Source organism: Sorex fumeus, unplaced genomic scaffold (assembly GCF_029834395.1).
Source record: "Sorex fumeus unplaced genomic scaffold, SorFum_2.1 ptg000095l, whole genome shotgun sequence".
NCBI classification, from domain to species: Eukaryota; Metazoa; Chordata; class Mammalia; order Eulipotyphla; family Soricidae; genus Sorex; species Sorex fumeus.
The window spans coordinates 3,582,869-3,597,166 of NW_026606152.1; the positions used below are offsets into that span (position 1 = coordinate 3,582,869).

Here is a 14,298-nt window from a genome sequence, read left to right on the forward strand (position 1 = left end):
GGCCCCGGGAGGCTGCAGCGTCCCAGCTCCTGCAGGTGCTTAAGCGCGCGCAGTGCAGCCCCGCGGCGCGGACACTCCGGGTCCAGGGATCCGACACCCAAGGTGGAGGGGGGCGTTGGCAGAAGGGTGCGAAGGGGAAAGGCGGCCCCACGGGCAGGAGGAAGGGGGCGAAGGGACAAGAGGAGGCGAGGGCCTGGAAGGCGGATGGGGGGCACAAGGGGAACCCGGGGCCAGGGGTCAGGGGGCCGGGCGGACCCCCGCGGCGGGCCAGGCTGGGTTGCGGGCGGGCGCGCCGCGGAGGCGCGGGTTTGGAGAGTTTGGACCCGTCCCGAGTCTGCTGAAGGACAAGGAACAGCGCCTGGGATAAGCCGCAACCAGGACTTTATGTTCTCGTTTGTTCTTGGTTTGGAGGCCACACCCGGCGGTGTGCCCTGAGGGGTCACTCGTTCCCGACTTTAGATCGTGCAGATGCAGATCAGCCCTGCCTGGGCCCACACAGTGCTCCTGGCCTGCGGCCTGGCAGGCTCGATCCCCCTCGGGGTGTCTGATCAGGCCTGTCCATGTCTGATGAGGGTGATGAGGGATTCCCTGACAAGTGCTGGTCCCTCCCTTGGAGAAAGAGAGCACCCTCTGGAGAGCCCGGCAGCTGTGGGACGGGCTGCAGCTCACTCCTGCAGATGGGGGGTGACAAGCTGATGTGGGGCTGTGGAGGAGCTGCCCTCGGTGGTCCGGTGCCCAGGGCTGGCTGTCCAGCTCATGGTGGCAAGCGGAGTTGCAAAACCTGTGATTTCTGCTCCACCTCTCTTTAAAAATGGGGCTGAGGTGGGGGCTGAAGCGATAGCACAGCGGGGAGGGCATTTGCCTTGCACACCGTCGACCCGGGTTCGAATCCCAGCATCCCATATTGCCCCCTGAGCACCGCCAGGAGTAATTCCTGAGTGCAGAGCCAGGAGTAAGCAGTGTAACCCAAAAAGAAAAAAAAAAGAAAAGGGAAAAGAAAAATGGGGCCGAGGGAGCGATAGCAGTGGATAGGGAGATTGCCTTGCACGTAGCCAATCCTGGTTCTATCCCCAGCATCCCATCTGGTCCCCTGAGCCTGCTAGGAGTGAGCCAGGAGTCATCCCGTAGTACTGTCGGTGTGTCCCCCCAAATTGGGCTGGGGGAGTGTCGGAGAGGTAGCACAGCAGGTAGACGCTTGCCTAGCACGCAGCTGAACCGTGTTCAATCCCTGGCATCCCATATGGTCACCAAAGCACCACTGGGAGTGATTCCTGAGTGCAGAGCCAGGAGTGACCCCTGAGCATCACCTGGTGTGGCCCCAAAACAAAAAAAAATGTCAGGGGCACACCCCGAGATGCTCAGGGCTTACTCCTGGTTCTGCACTCGGAAATCACTTCTGGAGAGGCTTGGGAGACCCTGTGAGATGCCCGGGTCAGCCACATGCAAAGCAAGTGCACTCCTGCCTTGCCGGCTCCAGCCCCTCTCTCTAAAACTACCGCTTTATTGAAATCTCACGCACCTACTTGCCATTCACCCTCTAAACTGCCCTGTCCAGTGGTTTACATCTAGTTCTCACCGAGCTTGCCCGGGTCCCAGAACTCTTTCCGGGCCCCCACCAGGCAGCTGTGCTTCCCAGCTCTGTGCTGGCCCCTGCTGGACATTGGGTGAAAATGGGGCACTGGAGTCTGCTCAGCTGCTCAGGACGTGTGCGCACAGAACACACACACACACACACACACACATACACACACAGCCCAGCATCTGGTGGCTGAGTTGTTTCAAACACGTGCTCCTTGCCTAATGTTTGACTATGAACACTGAGCCTGAGAGTGTTGGCCATGTGCCCTGGTGAACCCTGTTTACAGCTGTGTCCTTGGCGGTGAGTTTTTATTTCTTGGCGTGGGCCCTCTGCCCGGGAGCTCTGCAACCTTTCAGCCCCATCGACCTTTTGCAAAGTGGTTGCCATACCTCACCCTCCTCTGGCGACCCAAGGGCTCTGCTTCTCCCCAGAGCCCCGTGCAGGGTTTTCAGTCTTTTGCTCTCGGCTCCAGGATCTTACTGGGTTCTGATGTTGGCGGTATCCCATCTGTGTTCGTGTTTGCCGCGGGGATGTCTTGTTTTATACTGCTTGTTGTTGGTGCTCCTTTGTTTCCTGTTGTTGGGGTTTGTTGTTGCTGGTGCGCCCTGGCTGTGCTCCGGGGACCAACCCCAGGTGGACTCAGCCGCAGGCTCTGAGGCAGTTTCCCGGAGACTTGCGGTCCGCTCCTGTGGCATTTTAGGAAAACAGCTGTTGGAGCGAATTCTTATTTGGAGGCAAAGTTCGGCTTCATTCCTTCCCAGGCAGACCCCAGTTTGCCTTGAGCCATCTGAATCCAGACTGCCCATCTCCATTGGATTATCCAGGGTCCCATAGAAAGCAGTGGGCACCCATGACTGGGACGGGGCTTATTTGCAGACCCGCATGCCCGTCCTGGCCCTGTGCCCCTGTCCAGCCGTCTGTCCTGGGGTTCACTGTAGGAAGTCCCTCACATCTCCTTGGGGCAAGTGGCCCTCTGGGTGGGGCTGGCTCCTTCAGAGCCGTCCTCTGTCTGACCCCACAGCTCCACGTGGCGGCCGGTGACTGTGTGAACACAGAGGGCTGACAACGGTGTGAGCAGCTGGGACAGGACGAGCCTGGAGTCATGGCGCCCATGCCGGACAGTAACACGGATAGTGGCTCCGAGGCCCTGCTGCCAGACCTGCCCCGGGGGCCCCTGGACACCTACCGGGCGCGCGCCTCCTTCTGCTGGAAGGAGATGGCCCTGTTTCTGGAGGGGAAGGAGGCGCTGCAGCTGAAGGTGAGGCCGGCACCCCAGGGCCTTTGGGACAAGGGGGACGGTCAGCTCAGGACTGTGCTGGGCGAGACTGGACCTGGCCTGGTGGAGCCCACAGTGTCGCGAGAGAGGGCCGGCCCCACCCCGCCCTCTCCTGCATCCCCAGAAAACCGTCTTCTCGGTCCTGGAGCGCGACCCCCTATTCGCGCAGCCCCGCGGGGGTAGCAGCGAGCTCTCCCTGGAGCAGTACCGGGAGCTCAACTTCCTGCGTGTCCGCCGCCTTCTGGAGCACAACTTCCTTCGGCCGGAGGAGCTGGCCGAGTGTCCGCTGCGCGCCCTGGCGCTCATCGAGTGTCTGGGCATGTACGACTGGTCCCTGGGCAACAAGTTCTTCCTCCACATGCTGGTGAGCCCCGGCGGGCGCCCTCTGCCCACAGCACTGCCCTGGGTCAGCACCACGGGGTGGCCCTGGGCTGTTCGGGTGGGATGGAGGCTTGGGGAAGGATTATCATCCAGACGGGGCACGTACCCACGGGGCAGCTCCCGTGTGGCTGTGGCCTGCGTGACGTGGTAAAGGTGCTTCAGGCAGCGTTGCAAGCACAAGGGCACAGGTGTCCCATGAGGAAGGAGGCTGCAGCGCACAGGTGAGGACCCCAGAACTGCTCCAGGACAGTACTGGTCTGCGAGGGACTGGGGGCGGCCTGTGTCTCGCCCCAGGGCTCAGACTCTGAGCCACCGCCTGTGCCCCTGGTTCCTGCTGAGAGATAGTGTGGTGGGCAGGACGCAGCCCAGGTTCATCTGCCGGCACCCCATATGGTCCCCCAGGCCCAGATTTGATCCCTGAGTGCAGAGCCAGGAGTAAGCCCCGAGCATCACCGGGTGTGGGCACAAAGCTAAGACAAACAGGAAAAGGAAATGAAGGGGGGGGGCGGGGGAAGCGGAATAAAGAGCCGGCGCCCTGCTCCCACCTGATGGGTGGGGTGGCTGGGGGAGGAGCGAGTCTGGCTCTCCTGCACCCTCCAGTGTGCCGCTCCCTCTGTTCCTAGCCCCCTGGGCTCTCCTGGGTGGGAGTGGGGCCCGGCATCTCTCTGATCCGGGAGCCTGCCGGGAACCCGAGGCCAGGCAGCTGTGCCCGCCGGGCACCTCATCTGAGACCCTGCCCACGGGTTTCTCCCGAGTGTTCTGTGGACGGGCGCTGCCCATCCCTCAGCCTGGCTCTGGTCTGTGCAGGTGTTCACCTCAACCATCTACAGCTCCGGCTCTGAGCGGCACTTGCAGTACCTCTCCAGGAGCCTGCGGATGGAGGTGAGCCAGCCCCCGAGCCCTGCTCTCGGCTGCCCCTCAGGGGAGGCGACAGGCCCCTGGCCGGTCGGCCGTCTCTCCTGAATACGTCTCTGCCTTGGTGGAAGATCTTTGGCTGTTTTGCGCTGACGGAATTGAGTCACGGGAGCAACACCAAGGCCGTCCGCACCACCGCACACTACGACCCCACCACACAGGTGGGTCCCTTCCGAGGGGTGGCACTGTGCGGCGGTTGGAGGGGCCGGTTTACAACCAAGCTGAGGCCCAGGGCAAGGGATGGCGGGGATGCAGGGACCGCTGTGGGGGTCTCGGCCAGTCTCTGGCACCGTGTGGCTCCTCTGCAATGAAGTAGCGGCCCAGCCCCCCACAAGATTCCCCAGACAGTGATGGTGGCGCGGGGGGGTCTTCACCCATGTCTGGATTCTTGGGGCCCCGGCCTTTGTGGCCAGCTGATGGCCTAGCCAGTCACCTGCTGGGCCACCTGACTCTGCTGACCTGGCCGTGGGGCCGCGTGCCCCTTCTCTGGCCCCTCCCCTCCCTGCCATGCTCCTGCCCTGACCGCCACCCCCCTGCAGGAATTCATCATTCATTCTCCTGACTTCGAAGCTGCCAAGTTTTGGGTTGGCAACATGGGCAAGACGGCGACGCACGCGGTGGTGTATGCCCAGCTGTTCACGCCAGGGGGCCGGTGCCACGGCCTCCACGCCTTCATCGTGCAGGTAGCCCCTTGGGGGCCCGCAGGAGGCCCTCGCGCCTGCCGAGGGCCCCTCTCAGCCACCCCACTCCGTGTCCAACTTGGTCACATACCCGAGTCCCCACTCTGTGGTGTCCAGGGTTTGTGTCCCTGGTTGAGGGTCCGCCTGGACCCCCAAGTCCCCCGGCTTCGGAGCTTCAGTCCCACCCACAGCCGCAGCTGGGAAAGACGCTGTGATATCCGCAGCGCCCGAGGCTGAGACGCCATCCCCGCTCCCCTGGACTCCACAGATCAGGGACCCTAAGACGCTGCTCCCCATGCCAGGGGTGATGGTCGGCGACATGGGGCGGAAGCTCGGGCAGAACGGTCTGGACAACGGGTGAGTGTGGGGGAGGTGGTCACGGGAAAGTGCCCGGGGGGCCCAGTCACCTCGAGCAGGGCTTTCCCAGGCCCTGCTGGTCACTGCTGCCGCTGCATGCCCACGACAGAGATTTCACTGTCCTTCCCGCTGGCCCTAGGGACAGCCATCTCCTCTCCGCCTGAGAGCCTGGCTGGGCGCTGGCCACAGCTTAGGTGATGTGGCCCACACGTGCCCCACATGGCTGTATCCAGGGCCTGAGCTGGCCCCAGAGAGGCCCTCAGCACCTGCAGCTTGTGCCCCCACACAGCGACAGCAAAAGTGGGGTACAGGGTGCCGAGTCGGGAGCGGTTGCTGGCACTCCCTGCTGTGCCTGCCGTGCGATTCCAGCCCAGATCCTGCACACCTGGGGATCTCTGGTCAGCATTGTGGGAGTGGCCCTCGTGCCGGGGTTTCGCTCCTCCCTTGCCGTGCCCTGAGACCTCCTGGTACCCGGAAGGCAACGGGCGAGAGGCCTTGGCTGCCGTACAGGCGAGGCGTGGCACTCGCTCAGTGAGCAGCGGGGCTCGGGACACGGGGCCAGTGCGCAGGGCGGGCACTGCAGCGGGTGTGTGTGGTCGCCAGGGCACAGTCCTGTCGGCGCTCTGTCCTCACCATGCCTGCACCCCAGTCGCCGTCTCTAGCGCTGACTGGCTCGATACCCCACACCACACCCAGGGCCCCGCATGCCCAAGGCCTGGGGCCCAGCAGGGCACATGTGGTCACAGGGCAAGCAAGAGTGGCCCCGGATGAAGGGTGGTCTCCACAACTGCCTGGGCAGCATGAGGACCCACTTCCTGGTACAGATGGGTGGGCGCTGGGATGGAGCCCCCCACACCCACGTTCCCCACCCCGAGGCCCCAGGCTGGCCTGGCCAGCAGAGGGTGCTGGACCCCGGCGCTTCCTGCCCTCCAGAGTGGGGTGTGCGCTGCCCCCCACCAGATTGGTTTGGAACAAAGGGAGGAGTTTGTGGGTGCGACGCTCACAGAACTGGGGACGGAGTGTCCAGCAGCTTGGCAGTCATCAGGCACAGCCGAGGAGGGGCTGTGGAGGGTCCTGGGTGGGTTGTAGGCAGGACTCCACTTCTGCCAGCGGGTCTGTGAGGGGCTGAGGGTTTGCCGGTCAGGGCGCCTGTGTGGGGCGCGCACAGAGAGTGGCGACTGCAGGGACAGTGTTGTGATGGGTGGGTGGGCCGTGGAGCCTGCAGGGGGTCTCCTGTGCCCTCAAGCGGGGGCGGGGGTCTGTGCTCTGAGTTCAGCAAGGGGCGGGGGTCCCTGCAGTTCTGGGCTCTGTTGCCTGCTTGCACGTGTGCCCCCCCACCCCGCAAGGCTGCATGGGCCACAGCTGTAGTCTCACATCAGGGTGTCTGCAGGGAGCATGGGGGTGGGCACTGGCTTCCTGAGCAAGGAAGGGCCTGTGTCTGCTGCCGGTGGAAGGGGCCTGGCCTTGCCCGACGCCCCGTGTCCTCTTTGAGCGTGTTGGCACATCCTGGCTTCTGCCTTTCCTGCTCCGTTTTTGGGGGGCTTCTGCCCCCCCAGAAGCCAACCCTTGCTTCCATTCTGCTGGGGCTCAGGGCAAAAGGGGAGCCCCCTCACCTCAACCCCATCTCGCAGGTTCGCCATGTTCCACCAGGTGAGGATCCCTCGCACGGACCTTCTGAACCGCACTGGGGACGTCACCCCTGAGGGCACCTATGTCACCACCTTCAAGGTATGGGCTCTCCTGGGCGGCTCGGTGCATGGAACCGTCCTCTCAGCCAGGGACACGCAGCAATACGCATGAATATGCCCTTCTGCCCTGTGTACTCCTTACCCCAGGGACACGCCCCTGCCTGGGGACATGCCCCTACGCAGACACGCCCCCACTTGGGGACACGCCCCTAGCGGACTCCCCGGGCTAGTATTTGCCCCCACACCAGCCAGTCTTGCTCTCTGTTGAGAAGTGGCTGCTAGGCTGAATGTTCTGGGGTTCCCCCTTAGACCTCTGTCAGCCCCAGGGCGAAGACTTCACCCCGAGGGGGTTTTACCACAGGGTGGCTTACAGGGGGGAGGTGGTAACCAGACTTGGACAGATTGCTCGGGGGCAGGGGGCAGGGGCCAAGAAGTTTGGGAAAGGGCAAAGAGGCATGACCCCACATTCAGAATAAAAAGTAGAGGGTGGCACCCTACAGTCCGCAGGGACCTATAGGTGTTCCCAGAGAAAGTTCTGGAATCTTCCGGAACCCCCAAAGTACATCTCTGTATGGGGTCATGCACTGCTGTGGGACCAGTTCTGCCCAGCATTTGCATGGGAGAAAAGGGCCCGTGGCGTGTGCTGCTTGTAACCTCGCCCCTGGCAGGCCGGCCGTGGTGGGGCTGGGGCCTGCCTTAGCCCCCGAGTGCGTGGGGTCAGCCCCAGCTGACTCGGCAGCACCCTCACCCCACACGGCCCCTTCCGGGTGACATGCTTCTGCTGGTCCCCCAGGACTCCAGGCAGCGCTTCGGAGTGGCCCTGGGCAGCCTGTCCACAGGCCGCGTCTCCATTGTGGGCATGTCTGTGGCGAACCTGAAACTGGCCGTGGCCATCGCCCTGCGCTTCTCGGCCACCCGAAGGCAGTTCGGGCCCTCAGGGCAGGAGGAGGTCCCTGTGCTGGAGTACCAGCTGCAGGTACCGTGGGGGCTGGGTGGGGTCATGGGGAGGCCAGGCCAGCTGGGCGGGCCTCTGGGCTGGGAGGTGCTCGCGTGGGAGCAGGGGAGGGCACGGGGGGGCTGTTGAGCAGCCCGCAGGGGCACGGTGGGTGCAGGGGTGCAGGAGAGGTGCCACCTGGCCTGGCCTCCAGTCCATGACTGAGGAGGGGACCCCAGGGCCGCACCGCGCAGTGGTCACTCCCGTGCAGCCTTGTGTCAGGACCCGGAGTGGGTGGCAGGCTGGTGTCACCCTGTGCCCCTGGGGTGGGGCGTAGGTATCTCCTTCCCCTCCTCAGCCTCACGGGCTGCCCAGGGCAGTGCTGGCCCACCAGGGGCATTGGGATTGAGGCACCCAGCCTCTTTCTGTGGGCCAGCGGGTGGGCCCCAGCTGATACCACCCCTCTTTCTGGGGGCCGGTGCCACGCGGACACTGTGGCCCTTCCCAGCAATGGCGCCTCCTGCCCTACCTGGCGGCTGCCTACGCCCTGGACCACTTCTCCAAGTCCCTGTTCCTGGACCTGGTGCAGCTGCAGCAGGGCCTCCTGGGCGAGGACCGGGGTTCCCGGCAGGTGAGTGCTGGGGGTGGGAGAGAAACAGGCCCCTGCGCTCAGCCGGAGACCCCTAACCCACCTGCTGGTCCCTTCTCAGAAAACAGCCCCCAAGCCCCTGGAGATCAGCCTCCAGCCCCGCCAGCAGGACCCGCCCCCGCCCTCCCCGGGGTATCACCCACGTGGGTAGAAGCTGAGTTCCAGGGTCAGACTCGTGGGAAGAGGCTCGGTGTCCCCTCACTGCGGACTGGGGGTGGCCAGGGCTGCCTCCGCGGCTGGGTGCTCAGCGCACCCGTGAGGGTGGGTGGTTGGCCCTGTCCATGTGGGCAGCCCCGTGGAATGTCGGGGTTTGGGTCTTCCTCACAGGCCCCCACATTGGGTGAGTGGCTGGCTCGGGGTTGGAGGAGCTGGGGGTGCTCACCAGGGACTGGGCAGTGGGCCTGCGCCCTGACATTCAGCTTGGAACAGCCCCCAAGCATGCAGGAGCCCGGGCAGCCAGGTGGCACAGTTGGGCCCGGCGTCAGCCTGCTTGTGCATTGAGGCAGTGGCCGGGACTGGCACATGGGCTCGTAAGGAGCCGGTTTGAAGCTGGGGCACAGGAGCGGCCGTACCGGCCAGCGGGGGGATCCCTCGCCCCAGGTGGGTGTGGGCAGTGCTGGTCCCGAGCACTCCATCGCCCCCTCCTTGGGCAATGCCAGCTCACCGCCACATCTGGGATGTCGGCCGCCCCCTCCGCATCCGTGACGTCCCCACGTCCCCTTCCTGCATAGGTTTCCTATGTGGCGGGGTGGGTTGCACCGCACTGGCTACACACAGGAAACTCCTGACAGGGTTCGAGGGGGCCATATGTGGTGCCGAGAATCAAACTCAGGTCATCGGAAAGCCAGGCAAGCACCCCCCCCACACACACACGCTGTGGCTCCGGCCCCCGTCACCTGCCTGCCCCTTTTCTCCCCTTCCCAGGCTGAGCTCGGGCGGGAGATCCACGCTCTGGCGTCGGCCAGCAAGCCCCTAGCCTCGTGGACGGCCCAGCGAGGTATCCAGGAGTGCCGGGAAGCCTGCGGGGGACACGGCTATCTGTCCAGTACGTGTGCGAGGGCCAGCGCCTCTCTGGCCGGCTGTGGGCTCAGGCTGTAGGGAGCAAAGTCCGTTTCTTCTCTGGTGTCTCTGTGGCGAGGGGCTCAGCGCCTGCCGGCATTCAGCCCTGCGCGGACCCGCCAACTCGGGCCGGTCGTGCGGACACTGGCTGTGATGGCCCCGGCAGCCAAGGACGCCACCCCACGGCAGACCCCCTCTGGGTTGGGGTTGCAGTGGAGGCGTGCAGCAGGCGTGGGAGTGGGTGCAGAGGGGGTGGGGTGGGGGCAGCAGGAGCAGGGGAGCAGCAGGTCGGGCCCCGACGACTGACCACCACCCATGGCAGTGAACCGTCTGGGTGCCCTGCGGGACGACAACGACCCCAACTGCACATACGAGGGTGACAACAGCGTCCTGCTGCAGCAGACCAGCCAGTTCCTGCTCAGCCTCCTGGAGTGCGGCGCCCTCGGTGAGGCTGGGTGGGGCCAGGGCTAGCCAGTTCTGGGCCAGGGGGCAGGGGGCTCCGCACCCACCTCACGCCGTGCGTTCCAGGTGGTGTGCGCTGTCAGAGCCCTCTGGGCTCCGTGGACTTCCTGCAGGCATACCCCGACATCCTTGGCCGGACGGCCACCTGCCCCAGCACCCGCGACTGCCTGGACGCCTCAGGTAGTGCTCCTGTCCCCTCTGGGGCCGAGGGGGTGCCCGGGGCTGCAGTGGCCATTTGCCCCCTCCTCTGGCAGGCAAGAGCTGCATGTCTTCCCCTCACCAAGGCACGCTGGCCAGCAACTACCCGTGTTCCTGTGCTCTTGGGGGACCCGGGGCCAGGCCTGGGGAGACAGGATCCGAGCCCCGTGCCTCTGCAGGGCTCCTGTCCCTCCTGCCAACCCCGGTGCAGAGGTGGCCCTGTGCACCAGCTGAGTGAGCGTGGCAGGGGTGGATGCTTGTCTCAGCAGGCCTGGCACCCGACGCCTCCGTGGTGGTACCTGTGGCCCTCGGGACAGCAGGGTAGAGGCTGGGAACCCATCACTGCTGCCCAGCGCACCACAGGTGACCATGTGTGGCAGGCACAGTTCCAGCTGTACCATAAAGCGGTGCTCACAGCTGCACACACACGAGAGTCAGCGTGCAGTCATGACTCAGTGTAGGCAGCATGGTCCAGCACACACCAACTCAGCCCTCTCGCCGTGACTCAGCACTCTCACTGTGACTTGACATACACAGCCTGGCTCAGTTTCCACAGCCATGACTCGGCACACGTGCCATGTCTCAGTACACACACCATGACAGCACACGTGCCAGGAAGCGCCCCATGGCTTAGCACATTGGCCCGACGCAGTACGAACCCGTGACAGATCTTGCAAGGCTGCTTTCCCCACATGTCACATGAGCTATTGCCCGATGTTTTCTGTTTCACGCGAAGCCGCCCTGGCAGCCTACGAGTGGCTGGTGTGTCACCTGCTCCAGGCCAGTTCTCAGCAGCTGGAGCAGGAACGGATGTCGGGCCGCAGCGACTTCGATGCCAGGAACAACTGCCAGGTGCGCCCGGGTCTGCCCCCGCCTCCTGGGTCTCGAGCTCTGTCCCTAGCGCCGCTGTGTGGCCCTGGCCCTTGACCTTAGTGTGACATCAGGCTTCTGCCGCTCACCTGCTCACTCACTCTGGAGCTGTGGGTGCCAGTCCGAAGGTGCCAAAAGGCTGAGAACCATGGTTGGCTGGTGCCGGCAGGCCAGACATAACGGGCCCCTAGTCACACTGTGCAGCCCTGTCCGAGTCACCGAGTGCCTAGCCATGGAGTCGGGGTGTGGCAGGTGGCTCCTGTGGGCGGGGCCAAGGGCGGCTTCAACTCATGGCACCCACGGGATGGGGCCCCCAGGGGCTGGGGCCCTGAGCCCTTGTCGCCAGGGCCTCAGAGCTGAAGGGCACCGGCAGGAGACCAGGCCAGACAGTGTCCCCACCACTGCTGGCCACGGCAGGGCCACTGCTGCGTGTGGCCTCACTGCAGGCGACAGCAGGGACGGGGTTGGGGACAGGCCCTGTGAGAAGGAGCAGCGGGAGGGGCAGGGGCTGTCCCCACTGCTCACTGGGCACTGTGCGAGACTGTTCCCCAGAGGCTGTGCCCCTAGCCCTGCCCAGCCACCCTGCCCCGTGCCCTGTTAAGCTGTCCTGTCCCCCACGGCCTGGCCCGGCTGTTCTGTCCCCATGACCAGGCCGAGCTGCTCAGTGCCCTGGCCCGGCTGTGCTCTCCCCGTGCCCTGCCCAGGTGTCCCACTGCCGGCCCCTGGCTCTGGCCTTCCTGGAGCTCACGGTCCTGCAGCGGTTCCGAGAACACACGCGGCGGCCCGAGGTGCCGACCGGGCTGAGACCAGTGCTGGGGCGTCTCTGTGCGCTCTATGGCCTGTGGTCCCTGAGCCAGCACATGGCACTGCTATACCGAGGTGAGCCTTGGCCTGGTCCGGCCCCTGCTCCCCCCTGTTGACCTCTCACCTGCTGGTGACCTAGTGGGGGACAGACACTGCCCTGCTGTGCGTGTGCTGTTGGCCCAGGCTCCAGCCCCCCGTGATGGCACTGTGCTTACAGGAGGCTACTTCTCAGGCCCCCAGGCGGGGCAGGTGGTGGAGCGTTCCATCCTGGACCTGTGTACCCAGGTGAGTGCGGGGATCCCAGCTGCACCTGCCAGGTCCCCTAGGGCACCGACAGGCAAGCCAGCCCCTCTTCGTGCTTGTCCGGTGCCCACAGCATGTGACGGGGTGCGAGTGGTAGTGTGCTCAGAGGGGCTGAGGAGGGTCCTGCAGTAATGCCACGGGTCCCCTCTGCAGGGCGGGGATTGCCGATGACCCTCGCCCTAGCAGGCACTGCCTCTGGTGTCGGGGTCCCAGGAGGGGCTCAGACAGCAGCGTGGTCAGCTCGGAGGACCTGGGCATCGGGGTCTCCTGCTGCAGTGCACCGGGGCTGCAGAACATGGTACCCCAGAAACACCGTGTGCAGACCTCACCCCTGGGTGCCCTGCCGGTGGCTCCAGCCCAACTTGGCTCCCAACAGCTGAAGGATGACGCGGTGGCCCTGGTGGACGCGATCGCCCCCCCTGACTTTGTCCTGGCCTCCCCCATTGCCAGAGCTGACGGGGAGGTGAGGGTGCTCGCGGCTGGTGGGGGGGCTCAGCAAGTGTGGGGGGCAGCGAGGGGTGTGTCCTGGCAGGTGGTGGGGTGCTGTCAGATGAGTTCCCACAGTGAGGGGCACACAGGGATGGGGAGGGGAGGGTGCTTCCGGGCCAGCCGCCCTCTTCCTGGTATGGGGCAGGGGTAGACCAGGAGTTCTTTCAGCCCCCCGGCCCCCCTCAACACCCCAGGCTGCCCAGTGCCCCTCTCCCCTCAGCGTCTGCCCGCCTGCCTCCCCGCCAGTCTCCGAGGTGAAGGTTCCCTTGGAAGTGCCAGTGGTGCCAGGGCTAGGCTGGCCGGCCCCAGGGTGGGTGTGGAGGGCAGCTGCGGATGAGGAGGGCCCGGGCCTCCATCTGCCGCCTGTGCCCACCCGCTGCCCTGTCCTGCAGCTCTACAAGAACCTGTGGGGGGCTGTGCTGCAGCAGCCAGGCGTGCTGGAGCGGCCCGCCTGGTGGCGCGAGTTCTCCGTGTACAAGCCTGCCGTGGGCAGCCTGAGACCCAAGCTGTAGCTGCCATCAGCTGTCCAGCGAGGAGACCAGGCCAGCGCAAGCAAGGCTCCGATGGCGCCCAGTGGGGAAGGCCGCGCTGCTGTGCAGACCCCTGGTGCCCCTGCCCCCACCTGGCCTTTGGGTCTGCAGAGCATTGGCCACTCAGGGCCAGCTTGGTCAGTGCTCTGCTCTGTGCCCCAAAGATTCAGAAGGAAACGCAGACCCAGCCTCTTGCTTTCTTGTCAGGAAATGGTACCACCGGGAGACAGTGCTCCTGATGGGGAAACGTGTCAGGCTTCATCACTAACAGCGAGACCAGCCTGGTCACAGCCACCCTCCACAGCCAGCTGAGTGAGCGGGACATGGGTCCCTCTCTGAGTGACCAGCACACAGACCAGCTCTCAGTGACCGGGACACGGCCCCTCTCTGGGTGACTGGCACACCGGCCAGCTCTCAGTGACTGGAACACGGCCCCTCTCTGAGTGACCGGCACACGGCCCAGTGTCCAGGTGTGGCCAGAGCCTTCGTCCCCACCGCAGCAGCCTGGTTCTGAAACCACAGCTGTGAAGTGTCGGCTCCTGAGCCGTGGAGGGCGGCCACGGTTCCCTGCGCTTCTCCAGGCCAGCCTGGACCCTGTGTCCCCCTCAGCCAGGTGCATCCCCGACTGGCTGTTGCGACCCCAGGGGCTTCCTGTGTGATTCAGCCACATTGCACGCCCCCCATGCCTGGCAGCCTCCCATTCTGGGTGTGGCTGTGCCCGTCAGGGTGTCTTGACCTTACTGTGGATGGTGCCCCCAGCTCTCATCCTGCAGTGCCAAGCGGGCACCCAGAGGGCTAAGGATGGTAGGCACCAGTGCCAACAGCTGCAGCCTGAGCCTCTGCCTGGGTGTGTGGGTGCATGGGTGGGAGGATGGGTAATGAGTGGGCTGGCACATTGGGGCTGCGAATGAGACCCTCTCCCAACCCGCCTCAGTTTCCCTCTCTTCATAAATGATGCCATGAGCGAGCTCGGACACATGGGCCCACTCTGACTCATGGGGTGGCAAGGGGACACGAGTCTCACAGATGCCACAGGCTACTGAGAGGCCGGGCACAGGGCCCCATGGGCTGCCCCGTGCCAGGGACCCCCTGCTGGCGGCGCTGAGCCTGAGACGCTGGTCTCC

General features: G+C 65.0%; 1 protein-coding gene across 1 annotated transcript; it reads left to right on the forward strand.

The window, feature by feature from the left end:
* ACOX3 (acyl-CoA oxidase 3, pristanoyl) lies at positions 1-14,124 on the forward strand. Its single transcript, XM_056132812.1, has 18 exons — positions 1-102; positions 2,601-2,837; positions 2,980-3,219; positions 4,044-4,118; positions 4,223-4,312; positions 4,691-4,834; positions 5,100-5,188; positions 6,820-6,916; positions 7,670-7,852; positions 8,319-8,441; positions 9,384-9,504; positions 9,841-9,963; positions 10,047-10,160; positions 10,915-11,030; positions 11,753-11,927; positions 12,070-12,137; positions 12,532-12,618; positions 13,037-14,124. The coding sequence occupies exons 2-18, from the start codon at positions 2,682-2,684 to the stop codon at positions 13,154-13,156; spliced, it is 2,121 nt and encodes a 706-aa protein (XP_055988787.1). The 5' UTR covers positions 1-102; positions 2,601-2,681; the 3' UTR covers positions 13,157-14,124.
* Positions 14,125-14,298: the final 174 nt, after the last annotated feature.